This window comes from Harpia harpyja, chromosome 1 (genome assembly GCF_026419915.1).
Source record: "Harpia harpyja isolate bHarHar1 chromosome 1, bHarHar1 primary haplotype, whole genome shotgun sequence".
Lineage (NCBI taxonomy): Eukaryota > Metazoa > Chordata > Aves > Accipitriformes > Accipitridae > Harpia > Harpia harpyja.
In genome coordinates, this window is record NC_068940.1 from 99,074,772 (window position 1) to 99,091,772 (window position 17,001).

General features: G+C 43.8%; 1 protein-coding gene across 5 annotated transcripts in view; it reads right to left on the reverse strand.

The window, feature by feature from the left end:
• The window catches only part of DNAJB6 (DnaJ heat shock protein family (Hsp40) member B6), a 91,989-nt gene that overhangs the window by 12,862 nt on the left and 62,126 nt on the right, over window positions 1–17,001 (reverse strand). For 2 of the 5 annotated variants that reach the window (XM_052806748.1, XM_052806738.1), the window contains one exon: window positions 13,137–14,748. The exons of the other annotated variants lie outside the window; for them this stretch is intronic. In XM_052806748.1, coding sequence (XP_052662708.1) covers window positions 14,666–14,748 — 83 coding nt within the window. In that variant the 3' untranslated portion in view covers window positions 13,137–14,665. Of the gene's footprint in view, window positions 1–13,136; window positions 14,749–17,001 lie in introns of those variants that run through there. 5 annotated transcript variants of the gene reach the window in all.

The window sequence follows — 17,001 nt, forward strand, 5'->3', positions numbered from 1 at the left end:
TATTTAAACTCCTCACAGAGGACAGTTACAGGGTCTGTTCCACGCCAGTGGGACTCATGTCCAGTGTGCTGGGGGCAGAACTGAAGGAATGCCAGAAGAGAATCAGTTACATTGCTTCTGCACTAACCCACGCCCCCAAAATGTGAGTACCTGCAAAAGGGCAGGTTACAAATGCAGAAGATAAATAACTGAAGGAGTTTAATAAGTTTTCCTGTGATGGATGTGCTGAAATTTTCCTCTAAATCAACAAAGTGTCTTCTGATAGCCCTGCTTTGTGTCACATCCCAGAGTGGTGGACATCATAGCACAGGAACAGCTGGATAAAGAGTTACAGGCTGAATTATGCCAAAGGGCAGGAATGTGTTGTTCCTCCAAATACAATTTAAGCTGTTCAGTTTTGTTTTCTCTTGACAAACATGGGATAAACTAATTACATTATTTTGCAGATGATAGCTGTGGATGGAAGTGAAATAAAACCCCTTATCTCTGGGAAAGCCCTTGGATATGGCTGTGGTTGTACAAATATTTGGACTGCAAATACAATTAGGCAGAATGAGTGGGGATGCAACAAAAGCCACTAGCAGAAGGGTGGAGTGGGGCACTTAGCAGACCTCACCCAACTCCATCTCTGATGTATCTAGATTTCAGGGAGAGGGAGAAATGTGTTGTCTCAGTATTGATAGTAAGGGGGAGTACTCTGTAGGGTTGAATGTCATTTTTATAAGCTACAAGACTGTTTAATCTGTATTGCTCCACATTATTTCTCTGTGTGCTTGCCTTGTGAAACAGCATGATTGAGTTGCTGGTCTGAAGAATTAATGAGCTAAATGGATTGAATGAAGTGCAAGAGAAAGGGATTAAATTACCTTATTTTATACATGGGGAACAGAGAGATAGGCTGACCGGTAACCACTTTAAGATTGACTCAAGAAGGCAGGAACAGAGTCAAGAACTGCATGCAGATCCTCTAAGTCCCAGGCTACTCTCTTAACCATGAAAGCCACCTTCTCAAGTACAGAGTTATATTTGTAGTGCGGCCATGCGTCATACATCAAACCACTTTCTGCCTCCAGCCCACCCTCACTCCAGCAGATTTCCAACTTTGAACTTCATATCTGTAAGGGCTGATTCCACCAGCAAAAATTGGGCTTCCAGATTAATACACTTTGCAACCCCAAATGCTCAGGAATTGCAGAAAACCAGAAGGACTCTAAAGAAGAAATTGCAACAGATTTTTTTTACAAAGGTGATAAATTAGGCTAATATGCTAGGAAATTCAGCTGTATCAAAAATGAGGATGAGGTAGCTTACAAAGTAGAAAGCTCTTGGCTGATGCCAAAAAGCTGTTTTAGTAATGGTTTCAATGTGACAAGAGAGTCAGGAACACACCAAACTCTTCCTAAGGGGAAAGCAGAGCACTGCTTTATTTATAAAGTCAGGAACCAGATGGGAGTACATTAAGCTTTGTGAAGCAAAGTTCCTTCTAGGCTCATAAATGATAGCAGGATTTGGGGGTTTACTATGTAAGTATTGGAGTTAACCCATCACAGTGAACTGCTCCATGTTTGGAGCAATACAAATTCATTGGCGAAGGCTGCTTTAAGGTAATGTGGATTGATGGGATTTCTTCACCACTGCACTTGGAAGGATGCATCATGATTTAATTCACTGAATATCAGTATATATTAGTGCAAATAGCACAGCAACTGCCAGGGCTAAATTAAGGAATGGTTAGTTCTATTCAGAAAAACATTGTGCACTTCACAAGGTTTAATTTAAATAGGGAGAACTTTTATAGAGGACACATCCTGATAATGTCATCAAATTCTGACCAGATCCTGAGGTAGCAACATCCTGAGGTACTTCTGTTACTTGGCTAGTCTGTTTCCTGATCAAAATAAAATACCCTTTAAGAGTGAGATTCAGTGTAATGATACACATAGCAATAGCTTATTTATGTTACCTATGTGAAGCCTTAAATAAGTCCAGAATTTTACCTCAGACTATCTGTGTCAGTATAATTAATGTACAACACCTCTTCAAGTTCATGTGTCATTATCCCAGTAAAGGTACTTATTGCTAGAAATACAGTGCTAAAACACACAGTGCTGAATCCTCCACCAATAGCCAGGTGAACACAACACAAATACGTCCTCTCCAAAGTGGGACAGCAGGAAAAGCTGCACCTGTAATAAGTACATCCAAGTGCCAAAAATCCCAGACAGAAGGAAAGAGTCTGATATAAAAAGTATGGTATTTTTTTTAAATTAATCTTCAAAGTACAAGAATACAGCTGTGTCCTGGGGCTCTAATTTCAGATAAGGAAACAAAACTGTGGGCTTCCTTTGACAGCTCTCTATCAACTCTTGCAAGTTGAAGAAATAAACTACACCAAGGTCCCTTTAAGAACAGTGTAATTATATTTATCAAAGTCTGTATAATTATAGCTACGCTGGCAGCTGTATTTATGCTATTTTACCCACTGAAACCCATTCCTTGTAGCTAACTCAGCACAAACCCTATGTTTAGTCCTGGCCAGAGACGGTCCTACCTGTGTAAAGACATTGCAGTCAGACAGGCAGTTGCTTGGAAGAAGGAACTGAGTAAACTGAAGTACCTTCTGTAAGGGATGATGCCTAAAAGAGATAATAATTCCAGTTGTGGCTGGGTGTTTCTCTATGAGATACACTCTGGGTTTGCCATGAGATCATAACTTCAACGAAAGCGTCATTAAGTGAAATTATATGGTCCCATGTAATGTAGCAGATCAGATTTTCATAATATTCTCCTCTTGACCATAAATCAAAGGAGTTCCAGTGAGGAGACCCAAATCAGGCTTAGATCACTCCAGTGTTTGGCACTACCTGAACATAAACTCAGAGGCCTGAAAAATAAAGGCTCTGCACAAAGATACTCAGAAAACTGCTGATTCCACTGTTTTAAACTGATAAAGGCAATTCCAGTTTGCTTTAGCTTCCTACAGCTAGTACAGTATCCATACTCTTGGCCTAAGAAAAGTAGTTGAAAATATCCAGAAGGGTGCTTAAGGTACATATAGATACTCATATGTATGCATGCATATTTATTTCTATGGAGAAAGAAACAACTTTCAGGTGTTCACTGCAGCTTGACCAGAAATCAGCCCCAAAGCACAGCAAGAAGGCTAGCAGGAAGGGATAATAAAACATCTCCAAAATAAAACTTTACCTGACAGACAATTGACTTTTTAAAATTAATGATCAACTTCTTCCCGTCTGATGTACCTTCTTCCTAAGGGAACATTCATCTTTGTCAAAATACCTTAATGAAAATCTCTTGGTTAACTATTTTTCTGAGCAGCTCAGTTCTATACAGAGAAATAATTTGCACCCTGTGTCTTTGGCCCTTTGTGCAGCAGCAATAGGTGTGTATTCAGTGTTTGTCCTTTCCTGTGCAAACATGCAGATGTACCTTTTTGGAAATAGGGCTTCTTTCAACAGTAATTTTGCAAAAAGCATGGCCCCTTATGCAGTGTGTTGTAGGACAGAATCATCTGCTGAAGTTAAATTTGATTCCTAGGAGGTGAAAAATTCCACCCTGGGCTGGAATCACTTGGGTGGCTCTCCAACATCAGGGGGTTTGGGGCATCGCAGCTCTCCCAGAGCATCCATCCTTGGAGGTGTGGGGTCCCCATGCCCAGCTAAGGAGACCCGCAGCTCTGCTGCACCCTTCCTTGGCATGTGTATTGGCTTTGTGTGGCAAGGTTTTGGTAGTGGGGGGGGTTACAGGGGTGGCTTCTGTAAGAAGCTGCTGGAAGCTTCCCCTGTGTTCGAGAGAGCCCATACCAGCCGGCTCTAAGACGGACCCGCCACCGGCCAAGGCCGAGCCAATCAGCGATAGTGGTAACGCCTCTGTGATAACATTTTTAAGAAGGAAAAAAAGTTGGGACGGCGGTATTCGGCAGCCAGAGAGAGGAGTGAGAACATGTAAGAGAAACAACCCTGCGGACACCAAGGTCAGTGCAGAAGGAGGGGGAGGAGGTGCTCCAGGCGCCGGAGCAGAGATTCCCCTGCAGCCCGTGGGGAAGACCATGGTGAGGCAGGCTGTCCCCCTGCAGCCCAGGGAGGTCCACGGTGGAGCAGATCTCCACCTGCAGCCCGGGGAGAGAGGACCCCACACCGGAGCAGGTGGGTTCCCGAAGGAGGCTGTGACCCCGTGGGAACCCCACGCTGGAGCAGGCTCCTGGCAGGACCTGCGGATCTGTGGAGAGAGGAGCCCACGGAGCAGGTTTTCTGGCAGGACTTGTGACCCCACGGGGGACCCACGCTGGAGCAGTCTGTGCCTGAAGGACTGCACGCCGTGGAAAGGACCCACGCTGGAGCAGTTCGTGAAGAACTGCAGCCCGTGGGAAGGACCCACGTTGGAGAAGTTTGTGGAGGACTGTCTCCCGTAGGAGGGACCCCACACTGGAGCAGGGGAAGAGTGTGATGAGTCCTCCCCCTGAGGAGGATGAAGCGGCAGAAAATAACGTGTGATGAACTGACCGTAAACCCCATCCCCGTCCCCCTGTGCCGCTGGGGGGTTGGTAGAGAATCCAGGAGTGAAGTTGTGCCCGGGAAGAAGGGAGGGGTGGAGGGGAGGTGTTCTGAGATTTGGTTTTATTTTCTCATTACCCTACTCCAGTTGATTTGTAATAAATGGAGTTAATTTTCCCCAAGTTGAGTCTGTTTTGCCCGTGAGGGTAATTGGTGAGTGATCTCTCCTATCCTTATCTCGACCCACAAGCTCTTTATGTTTTCTTTCCCCTGTCCAGCTGAGAAGGAGGGGGAGTGATAGAACGGCTCTGGTGGGCACCTGGCGTCCAGCCAGGGTTAACCCATCACAGCATGGGAGATGCAACTACCAGGAAGAGCTCAGGGTTTGGCTTCAACTGTAATTTCTTGCAGAGATGCTTATTGATGCACTCAGCCAGACAATGTCCTCTCTCTGTGTAAATACACCAGAACTGTAGTTTAAATCACTGTTAAGCCTAGAATAAGCCAGAGGGTTGAGGGGACTTGGAGACCATGTCTATTTTAAATTAAAAAAAAAAAAAAATCCAAAGTGATGAGGAGCTCCCTTAGTTCCTTTGCGCTAAGAGAGGCACAAAAAGTGTCCCCAAATAGGTAAGCTCTTTATTTACTAGTTCTTCAAGAAATGCAAGACATTTTCAGCACAGGCACTGGGGAAGAGGGCCCACAATTGTGCTGTCTAGGAGCAGAGTTGGCCCACAATAGCTAAGGCCAACTAGTAGGCAGCAGAGAGGTTGCTGCAAAAGAGCAAGAATAAACAGAAAAAACAGGAACAGCCTCATAGGCCTCGCCAGACATCTCTAAAGTAATGCCTTGCACAGCTATCAGGTGAAGCGGTTCTGCTTCCCTGCAGTTAAATTGGTCCATTTTTTGCTATCAGTATTGTGGGATTTTAATAATAAATCTTCAGTGCTGACCGTCATCTCTCCGGTGAGTGAAGGGAAGTGATAGCAGGTGCTTGATGGTCAGCTTTCCCCTTCCTCCTCCCTACATCATCTCCAGCATCCACAACGTGTCCTTCCCTGCCAGCGTGCTTAACTTCACACCAACGCAACTGCTTTCCACATAAGCATCAAACCCTTAAAAAGACAACAGATGTTTTCTTTATCATCATCTTTTAAAAAAATTCTTAATAAAAGCTGAGATTAAAATATATATATATTATAAATTGCTCCTCAGCACTAGACAGACAGCCTTCACACACCAAAGGTAAAAGCCTTATTTCAAGAAAGCAAACACTCTGCTGGAAGACGCAGACCACTATTGATTGCTGGTCCATAAATCACATTTATTTTCCAAATAATAGGAAGATTCATTGTTTTCTGCCAAGTAGTGTCACCTGGTAATAGGAGCCAGTCAAAGCAACAGTAATTTTCACACCATAAAAACAGTATCAAGCCTGTTCACTGAGTAGGATGAATGCTATTGATCAGGGGAAAAAAAACCTATAAAAACAGGAGACAAAAGCAAAGAAATTAAGTAATGATGTATTGGGTGTGTAATGAAAGGTCTGTTAACATTTCCATTTTTCAGCTTCCCTCCCCAGATGCCTCCTCTGGTAAGCATTTACAACCCTGCTAGGAAACCTTCTCCTCAGACCAGGGCTGCAAGGGGTTAATGGTGCAAGACCGACACTTAGAGAAGGGGAGTTCAAGCCATAGTATAAAAATGAAGGGAAAGGTCCTACCCCGATCTCTGTTCACTGACACAGCAAAAGCCCCGGAGCATTTCACTGAATTGACTTTTTCTGCTGCAGAGACGTAGGGCTAAAGGGATGGGGACTGTCGAAGAGTCGCAATCAGGAGAAGCCAGAGCTGTGGGAGAGGAGACACGTACGCCTGCCCCGAATCTGTCCACTGTCTGAGGGGCTAGAAACTACAGCCCCCCAGCTGAGTCCACTCATAGTCAAAATAAATAGCACAACAAGAGAAGTTGAACAAATAAATCCTTATTCTCAAAATTTACCAAAACTTTTACAAAAAACCCCTCATCCACCATCACCATAGCAGGTCATGTACACCAGATACTTCCAGACTGCCCAGCTGAGTGGCTGTTTGCTTGTGCAGCCTTGGGAAATCCATGGGCATTTCAGCAGGAGGCAAAGCAGTTGGCTGAAGGTCTCATCAGATCAGTGGTGGAGAGGGACCGAGACCCATTGGTCTCCACTGATTCCATCACCCGCATCCCATAGGCACAATTTCATACCCAGGGCTGCCGCAATGTCCTGAAGGGTCCTGTGTGCTTCTTCTTAATGACCACCAGCAATGCAGCCAGCAGTAATGGAAATGAAAAGCCTACCTTGAAAACCCTTTGAGTTTTTCTGCCTGTGTCTAGGCATCTGTCATCCTCTGGATTAAATTGAGAAGTATATGGCCAGCCTGTAACCTCCTGACTTTCGAAATCATGCCTTCATATTGTCAGTTCTACAGCAGTGACGGGTGATGGCATTATCACCCTCTTCTAGTCAATGCCAGCAGAAAGAGTAGCCCTAAAACAAAGGCAATCTCACAAACTTTCCCCTTGCCAAGAGAGACAATCTCATCCTGATGACTGGAATTTTTGAGCAAGGTTAACCCTTGCTAACAAGAGACTGATGACTTCTCTGGGTGGAAAATAGATTCTGAGGCAACTCATTGTTAGCAACTTAAACAAAACATTGCTAAACCACAGACCTAAATGTATCTGCTAACTAGCCTAGGAAAAACTTAGTAATCTCTGCATGAACCAGCGGTTGTTTCATAATTGGGCTGGTAGAAACACCTATAGCTCTCTAGCTTTCTCAGCTGACACATCACAATAAAACATGATATGAGGTGACTCAACACCATCGTGTTCTATCACATCCCATCTCCTAATGCAACCTGAGACTTGCATTACACATGAACTGAATAATATTTTCCTAAGTATTCATGATAGAAAAATCTGTGGTTCCAAGGGAAGTCATTTTGTTGATTAAAAACCCGCCACCAAACCTGAATCCTGCTGAGAAAGAAGAGGCCATGGGCTCAGGTACACCCAAAAAAACCCTTCCTGCAAACCACAGCAGGGCTGTCTGCTGGAGCAGAGGCATAGTGAGCAGAGGTTACCTGCCACTCGAGCCTGTGTCTGCACTGAGATCGAAAACCTGTTGGGCAAAATCGTATTTAAAGTGGCGCTGGATCTGAACCGGAGCTGCAGAGCCCAACACACTCTGAGCTTTGACAGATGCTGACACAACCTTTTGGGGCATTGGATCAATGGGCCAGTTTTGACTTTGCACCCTCCCATCTCTCTGGATTCTCCCTACCATCACTGGTGTTTCCTCATAACTAACTCTCCAGACGTTTAAGATTTCCCAAATGACGTCAGTGACACTAAAACCCAGTAAGTAACACTTGCATGGAGCTGTCCCTGCACAAAAGATGCTGAGGGCAATAGGGAGAGTCAGAGCCCAGCTTGCTACAGATGGGAAATATCATCTGCATGTTGGGCAAGGAGGGGCTGGAAGTGGAAAACTGTTGCACCGCCATGGGCAGCACTGCAGAAATCAGGGACACATGGAGTCGCAGTGCCCACGTCTCTAGGCGCTGCCTGCAGGGACGTGTCACACCAGGAGCAAGGTGTCTTCCCAAGGTCACTGGACCCGTCTCCCTGGTTGGCAGGGATCATACAGCCAACGCCAGTTTTCCGTGGGAGCAGGCGAACTGGCAGTGGCAACACCAGGTGCTTCTTACAATAAAGCACTTACTCCACAGTCCGTGTGCTGTCAGGCAAGCAGTTAGAGACAGTTAACGCCTGCAGTCTGAGGAACGACGAGCGGCGGCAGGAGCCGATGCCTGAGTCAGGAGATGCGCGTCCCGTCAGCCACCAAGGAATGCCCCGTGATGCCATTTCGTCTGAGGGGGTGGGAAGGAGGGTGAAGGTGTGTGGGACCATGCTCTGGAGATACCATCGCTGCCATGAGCTCACGCGTTCTCATTCCAGAGCCCGTGAGAGCCTGGTGAGACTGAGGGCATCAAAGCTGGGTCTCAACCATTCATCTGCTCTTCCTGCGTCCTGGGCTTTGCGTGGCCTTTTTCTCTTTCTGTCAGACTGATAACGGGGTATTAGCAAGTTGTAAAATGCTAGTCATGCTTGTCTGAGTGGTCATCACAATTTATGGAGCTGAGCGACAGCTGCTGTTTAACGAGCTTTCCTAACCTGAGAGGGTGATCAAAGGTAGGAAATGGCTTTTCTGTGAGGAATGGTTCAATATGCTGGACCTCTTGACCCATAAAAGAGTTGGCCAAAGGCTGGCATGAGCAAAATGTGTAAAATCATGAGTGGCATGGAAAAGGTGAGTGAGGATGTGGTGTTCTGTGTCTCTTCCAATGTCAGGATGGAGGAGGGGGGGAAACCAAAGGAAGCTGTAGGAGAGGTGTAAAACACAGGGGCTACCTCTTTAGCCAACAGAGTCGGGTGAGGAATCCCTTGCCATAAGACAGTGGGTATTGAGCAGTTTTCTAGGTTAAGAGGCAATTGAACAAGTCAATGGAAAAAAATACTGGGCAACAGAAAGACCATTCCTGGATCCAGGAGCCTCTGCCCCACGGAGTGCCGCAGCTGGGAAAACATTTGGCGAGGTATAATTACATGCTTAGCCTGTTCCTGTGCTCTCCCCTAGGCATCCACCATTAGTCACTATCAAAGACAGGACAGTGGGCCAGGTAGCTGACAAATCATTTTTATGGGTATAAAGCATGACTCATAGCACTAGGAAGGCTCTAGCGCTGGTTACCTCCTCGCCTTGAATCCTGAAATGGTAAAACCCATGTTGTCACAACACTACCAGTATGGCAGGTTATGGCTTGCATCTGCTGCCAGGATCAAGTCATGCACCTTTGGTGAGTGTCCCTTCCAGGTGCTGTGGGAAGTGTTTGCTTAGTGCTCCTTAACGTCTCCTTAGAGCTCCCTCCCTTCCTCAGCTCTGAGCATGCAGTCTATTAAAGAAGCTTCAAACTATCTCTTGGTCTCATGTAGCAATATGCAACCAGCACTGCTTAGCTTAACATACTAAACCATCCAAAGATGTCCCACACTGGGACTCCAAAAATCAGGCAGAAACATATATTTCATAAGTTTTAACCTAATACATTTAAGAGGTGTATTTGCATATTGGCTTTGGTGTGATCTACCATTTTGCACTGTTAGCTTTCATCTTAAAAACGTGGAAGTAAATTTTGCATTTTAAGTTACAAGAAATCTTTCCAACTGCAACTCTGTAATATTGAGATAATGTAAAAATAACACCTGCCATATTATAAGACTTCGTTAAATTGCAACCAGCAGCAGCCTACAGAACAAGCAAGCTGCTCTGCATTGACCAAAAGATGAGCACTTCCCAAACAAGGGATGGAAAAAATTACGTATGCTCTTTAAGTAGAAAGGTGCATGTGCATGCCAATGGAAACAGATATTGAAGAGATGCAATTAAACATCCAGCCAGTGCAGTGAGGTCCCGTTCCCTCCTTGGAGACATCATAGAAAATCTGTGATCACTTCCAGGCAGACATGGAGGCATTTTCCTGAAATCAAAGCATTCAGACTCATTATGAGAGCATGTGTTTTGGATCTTCCTCTCGCAGTCACTTCTATGCTTTTTGTGTTGGTTTTGCAGTGACAACATGAAGCCTTCTGGAAGAGGCAGAAGGAAAGTCTGGGATACTTGACACTGGTTCAAGATGTGCCAAATGACACAAGCAGTTTCTGCTTATTGCGATGAGATCAGCAACATAACCTACCCCACGCTTGCAAATGTCATCTCGGGTCAGCTCAGCCACTTTGGAAGTTCTTCTCCCACTGTCAGTAGTTAACAGCTGGTGGCTCAGAGGGCACCAACAAGGTACCTAACAAACCTGACACTTCCCAACACCCCACCTAATCCTTTTTGGCTAGAAAAACTTGTGAGAAGTCAAAGTGTGCTGACACAGGGCAGCTGAATCGATCATAGTTTCAAACATAAACATTTTTTAAAATTGAGATCTGTATGTGGCTTTAAGTGCCCTGTTTTAATTCTTATCAGTGGAGAGGAAAATTGCCTTGCCTTGCCTAGAGTTTTCACTGCTACAGGTAGCAATGAGCAAAGTTTTGCAAATAGCGATAACAAGTCTTTCAAGACCAGATTCCAACTTGTTTATTGGGAAAAGGAGAATTAAATATACCTAATCATGGGCAATTGTAGCACACGCACCCCTGCCATCAATACGTGAGTTACAGGGGAGTAAGGTGCTCCCCAGGCAAGGTAACGTGAGAGAGCACTAAAATGTGAGCTAAGTTCGGACATAAAGGAGCAGGAGTGCACATGAAAGAAAGTAACTGAGATTTGAAATGCAGGAAGGACTAACCTGTGCATCCCAGGAATAAACAGTCCTGTGCCACTGGCACACAAAACAAAGGAAGAAAATGGAAATGAGTACATTTCTGTATAGGCAGAATAAAACAATGACATTCAATATAGTAACAAGCTAATCCCACCACTTGATAGGCACCAGTTTGGTGGCACATATCTAGGAACATTCCTGAAGAACAAGTAGGTACGAGTCACACATTTCAGATGTGGTTGGGAAAACAAGCAGTTTAGTGCTTCCCTAATGATTATTGCACATTTTCTGGGTATCTGACTCTCTTCTTTTCAAAAGAGGCATCTTTTCACTGTGTTATTTCAACAAATACATACAAAGGCTCATGAGATGGTTTTGAAATTTGGGGAAAAAGCAAGTCTCTGTAAAGGCAGCCAAGCTGACAGAGAAAAATCCAGAGTTTTGTGTTACCTGTAGAAGTAGGATTTACAGGTCTGCAAGCTGCCCACAGAGGTAGGCAGCAGCATGGAGCAGAGACTGGACAAAAACTTGAAAAAATACATTTTTATCATTTTCACACCTACGCGCTATGAGATCATTTATTTAAGATCAAAGTCTTGCCAAACCTTAGTTCAAAGAGCAGACTGCACACATCTCTAAAAGGTGTGGAGAAAACAACTGAATTTAAACCATTTTCATAGTGGCAGCTTCCAAGTGAGGAGCAGGAACCCTTATCTGCTGGTATTTTGTTTGTGATTGTGTCCCTCTATCTTAAGATAAAATTGGTTTGTTTTCCATGTATCATTTTAATTACGCTGTTACTCAACTGTTCTCTATCCTAATAATTTGATTTTCTCATGGGATACATTTTGGGCCTCTGAGCCCAGGTATCTGCTCTGTAAAGAATCATTTTGCAATACAGTTTATAAATCACTTCAGGTCTGTATTTAAACTAGCTCTGCTTCTGTCCTCAGCTCTTTCATGGAAATGTTGTAGGATGGTCAGGAATCTTTTCCCAAGTTTCACAATACATTTATTCACAGCCACTCTTGGGCCAGCATCATCTGTTATCAGTTGTGGTGTCTCACACCCACCTGCATTTTTCCTGCCCCAACACATACTTTAAGTAACCATATCATCACTCAGCCTTCACCTTTGGCAGATGGATGCACTGGGATACAAGACCTCACACACATACATGCCCACTCATACATACGTGGCAGATGTGGCACCGTGTCCAGGCTGTCCTGCGAGCAGCATAGCCACGTGAGCACGGCGCTACGCCCGGGCTGACAGCCCTGCTTCATGATGCTCAGTTAAGCAGTTACCCTCCAGTTAAAATCCACTAATCATCAGGCTGAGAAGGAAGGAATTAGGCTCAATGGCCACAGGCCCACATTTCTTAATTTCTGGACAAGCTTGGGCAGATTCTAGGTAGTTATAGGAAAGATTATGCCCATGATTCCCTCCTCTGGGGACTCTGTGTTTCCCAGGAGTTTTTCCCTGCAGGAGGTGCAGGGTGTAGGAGCCCAGCTGCAAGCACGCCAGCACCTTTCCGGTGGGATAAGGATGCCCTTGGCGAGACAGGCTTCCTAACTAATTTACAGCCTACCTTCAGGTCTCCTAATTAATGCTCTATCCTCCTCCTTCAAGCCTAACAGAGGGATCAGAGTCAAGAAGGTATCCGTGTACCAAATCCCGGTCTGCTCTAACTCTTCAAGGCACATTCCCAATCCGGAGCCACTCTGTCCTGTGACATGAGGCTGCTTACAGCACTGGGACCAGCTGGGGGAGACCAGCCCTACTCTGGTGTCACCTCCCCCTTCCTCCACCCCTCCTGCTTTTCCAAAGTATGCACCATTTTCCCAACAAATAAGGAGCACTAATAGCTTAAAATTGGCATACGTGCTGGGGGGGACTTCTCCCAGAGTACGGAAGGCATACTAAATGGGATGCAATTCAAAGTGTTGTGTATTATCCAGGATGAATGTTCCTTGCACAGCTGATGTGCAAGCTCTGTTTGAGGTATATGCTCCTCACAGTGATGTTTCCAGCGAGAACAAACCCTCATTTTCCAGTATCAGCCATTTGACACAGGGACTGTATCGACTTGCTCATGGATTTAGCAAAAGGAATAACTTGGTATGCTTGTGGGCATTTGTGAATGCACACTCTCCCTGTTGTGCTTATACCCTAAGCTTTAATTGAAATTAAACATGAACAACTGATGCCAGCTGTAGTCTATGGTACAGTGCAAGAGGACAAAGTATAAAGGAGAATTTTCTTTATTTTTAAATATTAGTAACACTGCACAAAACAAAAAAAAAGTGGTACTTAAGTGACAGAAAACCAGTACTCAGTCTTATTTCATATTAACCATAATTTCAATCCCCTAACAGAGTTCACGTATGGTTATATGTTGCATAGGGTTACGTTGGGTAATGTAAGCATTTGAAGCTAAACCATTCAGATAGAGACACCAGAATTTGTTATGTCAAACCACACTAGAATGCAGACTTGATTTTTCTGTTTAGCTTCTTCCTTACACCATTATGTGCATTCCTACATCTTTTAAACGTTAGGACGAATGAGTTTCTCCAGGAACTGTGGACCTTCAATATTGCCAGGTTTAAGTCTGTTACATCAACAACGTATTGGTGAGAGGAAGACAAAGAAACAAAACAAAACCATAAGCTGCTAACTCCTACCTGGAGGTTAAAAAAAGGACGCAACATACTGACAAGAAACATGCAGGTAAATGCTTAAGACAATGGAAGGGCTCTGTACAAACTAAAAGGTTAAGAGAAGCAATGTGTCATGCACATGAGACAAGTATGGGAAGCAAGGAAGTAATCTTGCCAGAAAATATATATTTCTTTTAAATTGAAGACATCTTTTCAAGCTAAAAAAATTAGTCCTGCAATAAAACCGATGCAAAATGCTTTCATACATAAAGGTGTAAGTTCTTTGCGGAAACAATTTGATAAAATCTTATACGGATGCTGAAAAAAATGTTTGTTATCTAAAACCTACTCAGCAGAAACAAAGAGCAGTTTTAAAGTAGCACTTAGATCATTTGTCTCTAGGTTCTGAAAATAAACTTTTAAAATAAGGAATGATTTCACTAAATGATTCATTGGGAGTCAACTATGCTTAAGGAAATCGGTAGGAGTGCTTACAGGAGACCATCATTGCACTAAGTTTCTTAAAATCAGAGGATATAACTTCATGATACAATTTAAAATGAAGGAACATTTTAATAGCAATGATAAACCTTTGCTGCCCAGCTTGGGAAAAAACCCCCAACCATAAAAGTCACTTATTAAGCTTGCATAAATTACCCTATAAGAGCTCATGTCTCAATCCCCCATTCCCAATGACATGAGTGAACAGGACTCTTCTTTCAACAGGCCTGATGTTGATGCCAGAGTGACCAAACAAACAGGCATTTGCACAACCCTTTATATCCTACAAGACAAATAAACAAACACTAGACTAGAGTCATTTTAGTCCCAGGGAAGAAAGAGGTAAGAAATTCTGTAACGCTTTCCAATCTTCAAACATAACACACTTCTAACCAAGATCAGCCTCGTTCAAATTCCCTAACCTGACTGGCAAGAAAGCCACTCCGTGAAACTAAAAAGAATAACATAGTGCAATTTTAGTACAGTTTTAAACATGAGTCACTTCCTTGCTAGCAGTGTGAACAATCAAAAAATATACACAAAAGAGGTGTGCTCAAATGTAACATTAAGTTGTCATTATTATAAAGGTATTCGCATAGCAGAGAAGTCCATTTTAGTAACTCCCTTTGGTTGACTTCTTCTTCTTCTGTTCCTCTCTCTGCTTCTGCTTCCTCCTCTTGCTGCCTTCTTTGTGTCCTGAGGAAACATGGCTTGTAAAACACTATTCACAGCATTCATGGACTTTTCCCTCTAGCAAAAGCACATGTTCTCTGAATGGTTTAAGGAATCTTAACGAAAAGGTCTAGCTTTCTAATGTGGCTTTTTAAATGTTCATTTCTACTATATCCCCAGTTCTACTGTATCCCTTACATAGGATAGAAGGGAAACTTTATCAATCTTTGAAGTTTTAAAAGATCGGGAGAACTTTCAAAAGACTTCAAAGCCATTCAGGAAAAGCTTCAAAATTAGAGCACATGCAAAACCAGAATAATTTTCAAAATGGAATCAATAAATAAGACTTATACAGCAGGAGCTATTTAAGTACTGGTGTTTCCTGCTCACACTAGTCAGAGTTACCACGATATTTGCACTTCCATTTTAAGACTAGGGAATGCTGAGAATCCTGAGTAAATAAGGTGCTCAGTGTTTACCAATCTGCATTTTATATGCACGTCATCAGCCTGCTCATGCTTAACTATGCACCATAGGTTACATTCTACTGCAGCTCCAATGGTGCATGGAAGCATTAAGTTCAAGCAACAATTATTTGCTACGGGTTCAGTAGGCACAAGTTTCCAGCCCTATGATCATCATCCTAATGGGTTTTTTTCCCCCACAAAAGATGCGTGAAAAATAGTTCTTGCTCTGCATCACGCCCTTTCCTCCAAACCTGCAGTAAAATGCAACTTGCCAGCAGACTTGCATGGACAGTGAAGTGTGCAGAACCAACACCACATCTACCCAAGCACACTTATAAATCTAAACTCAAAGCTAGCAAACATTTCCCTCAGATAATCATTCTGTGATGCTTCGAGATAGCTGGAGGGATTTTTTAGCTCAGCAGTGCTCTGCCACTGGGAATCAGCACAATCCAGTGAATGGGGCCAGCACGGAGCGGAGGAGCCTCTGCAAGCCAGCTGAGAGGCAGGGCTGGGAGTCAGAGGAATGGCCCAGGAAAGGCGCAGCTCTGCCTGTCTGGAAATCTCTTTCTTTCCCCCATTCGGTCTGCAGGCAGGCAGAGGTGACCCTGAGGAAGCTGCGTCACCATTGCACCTGGTTCTCCACCAATTTAGCACCAATCGCAAAATGAAGATGGGAAAAGGAAGTGGTGGGAGGTCAGAGGAGTATGAAGCCACACTGTGGCTGAAGTTTGCTCCTCATCAGAGCTCCTCCCAAGCGCAATTAGGGTTGTGCCCATGACAGAACTGCAGTTCTTCGGTTTGAGACTTGGGGAGAACCACAAGATAGTCTGTGGGCTAAAATCACTTGAGACGGCTTGTGCGAGAGGAAACGCACTCCCTTGTAGCAAAGGGAAACTGTTCCTAGATTATCATTCTAGCTCCTACGCTGTATCAACAGCATGACTTCATCTTTTGCAATCATCTGAGTCAAGAAGCAGGATATTTATTTAGAAATTCTGCCATGAGCGATTAGCCTGCACAAAGTTAAGAGTGGAAACCAGTTTTATTGTTTAAGGAAGAGAAAAACTGGCAGTGCTTTGCAGAATTGCAGATGACGCTGTGTTTTCCCTGCACCCTGCCACCCTCCTGAGCTACAGTCCTTCCCCAGGGACACCATGAATGTCTCTTAAGAACTCCATCCATGAAGTTTACTTCAATGTCAGCCCCTCAGTCACCTATACATTGTCAAAAATAGGATCCCTTGGCATTTAATTTACTGCTGTAAGGCACACACCCCAGAAGGGCTCAAGCATCTCTTTGCTTTCCCACAGAGGCCAATGGAGGCGGAAGAGACATGCTGACTCTTGAGAACCAGTCATTTGAAGGGTGTTATTCAAAGGATTCTTCCCTTTACTGGAGGGAAAACCAGCATCATATCAGGTGATCAGAACTAGTTCATGTAGTAACTATGAAACATTAACACGGATATTTGGGAAAGGATCATTAAACCCTAACAGGTTATTAGCTTCATAATTTTCTCATTTTTCATTCTTAAAACACTGTCAGTATTTCTAAAAGGCTTCCACATCCAGGCATGATTGCATTTGATACTGTTATTTTATATCTTTTTTTTGGTTTTTTTGCAACAGTCCATTTTCTTCAAATGTTTGAGATTTTGAAAGCAATTCTAGCAACTCCTCCTTAAAAATACTGTGAGTCAATGTAAATTATGACTCGAAATGAATGCCACATAATTCACTGTCTTACAAATGAAACAACTCAAATGTTAAAATAATGTGGTATGGAGATATTTAGGCATTTGACAACA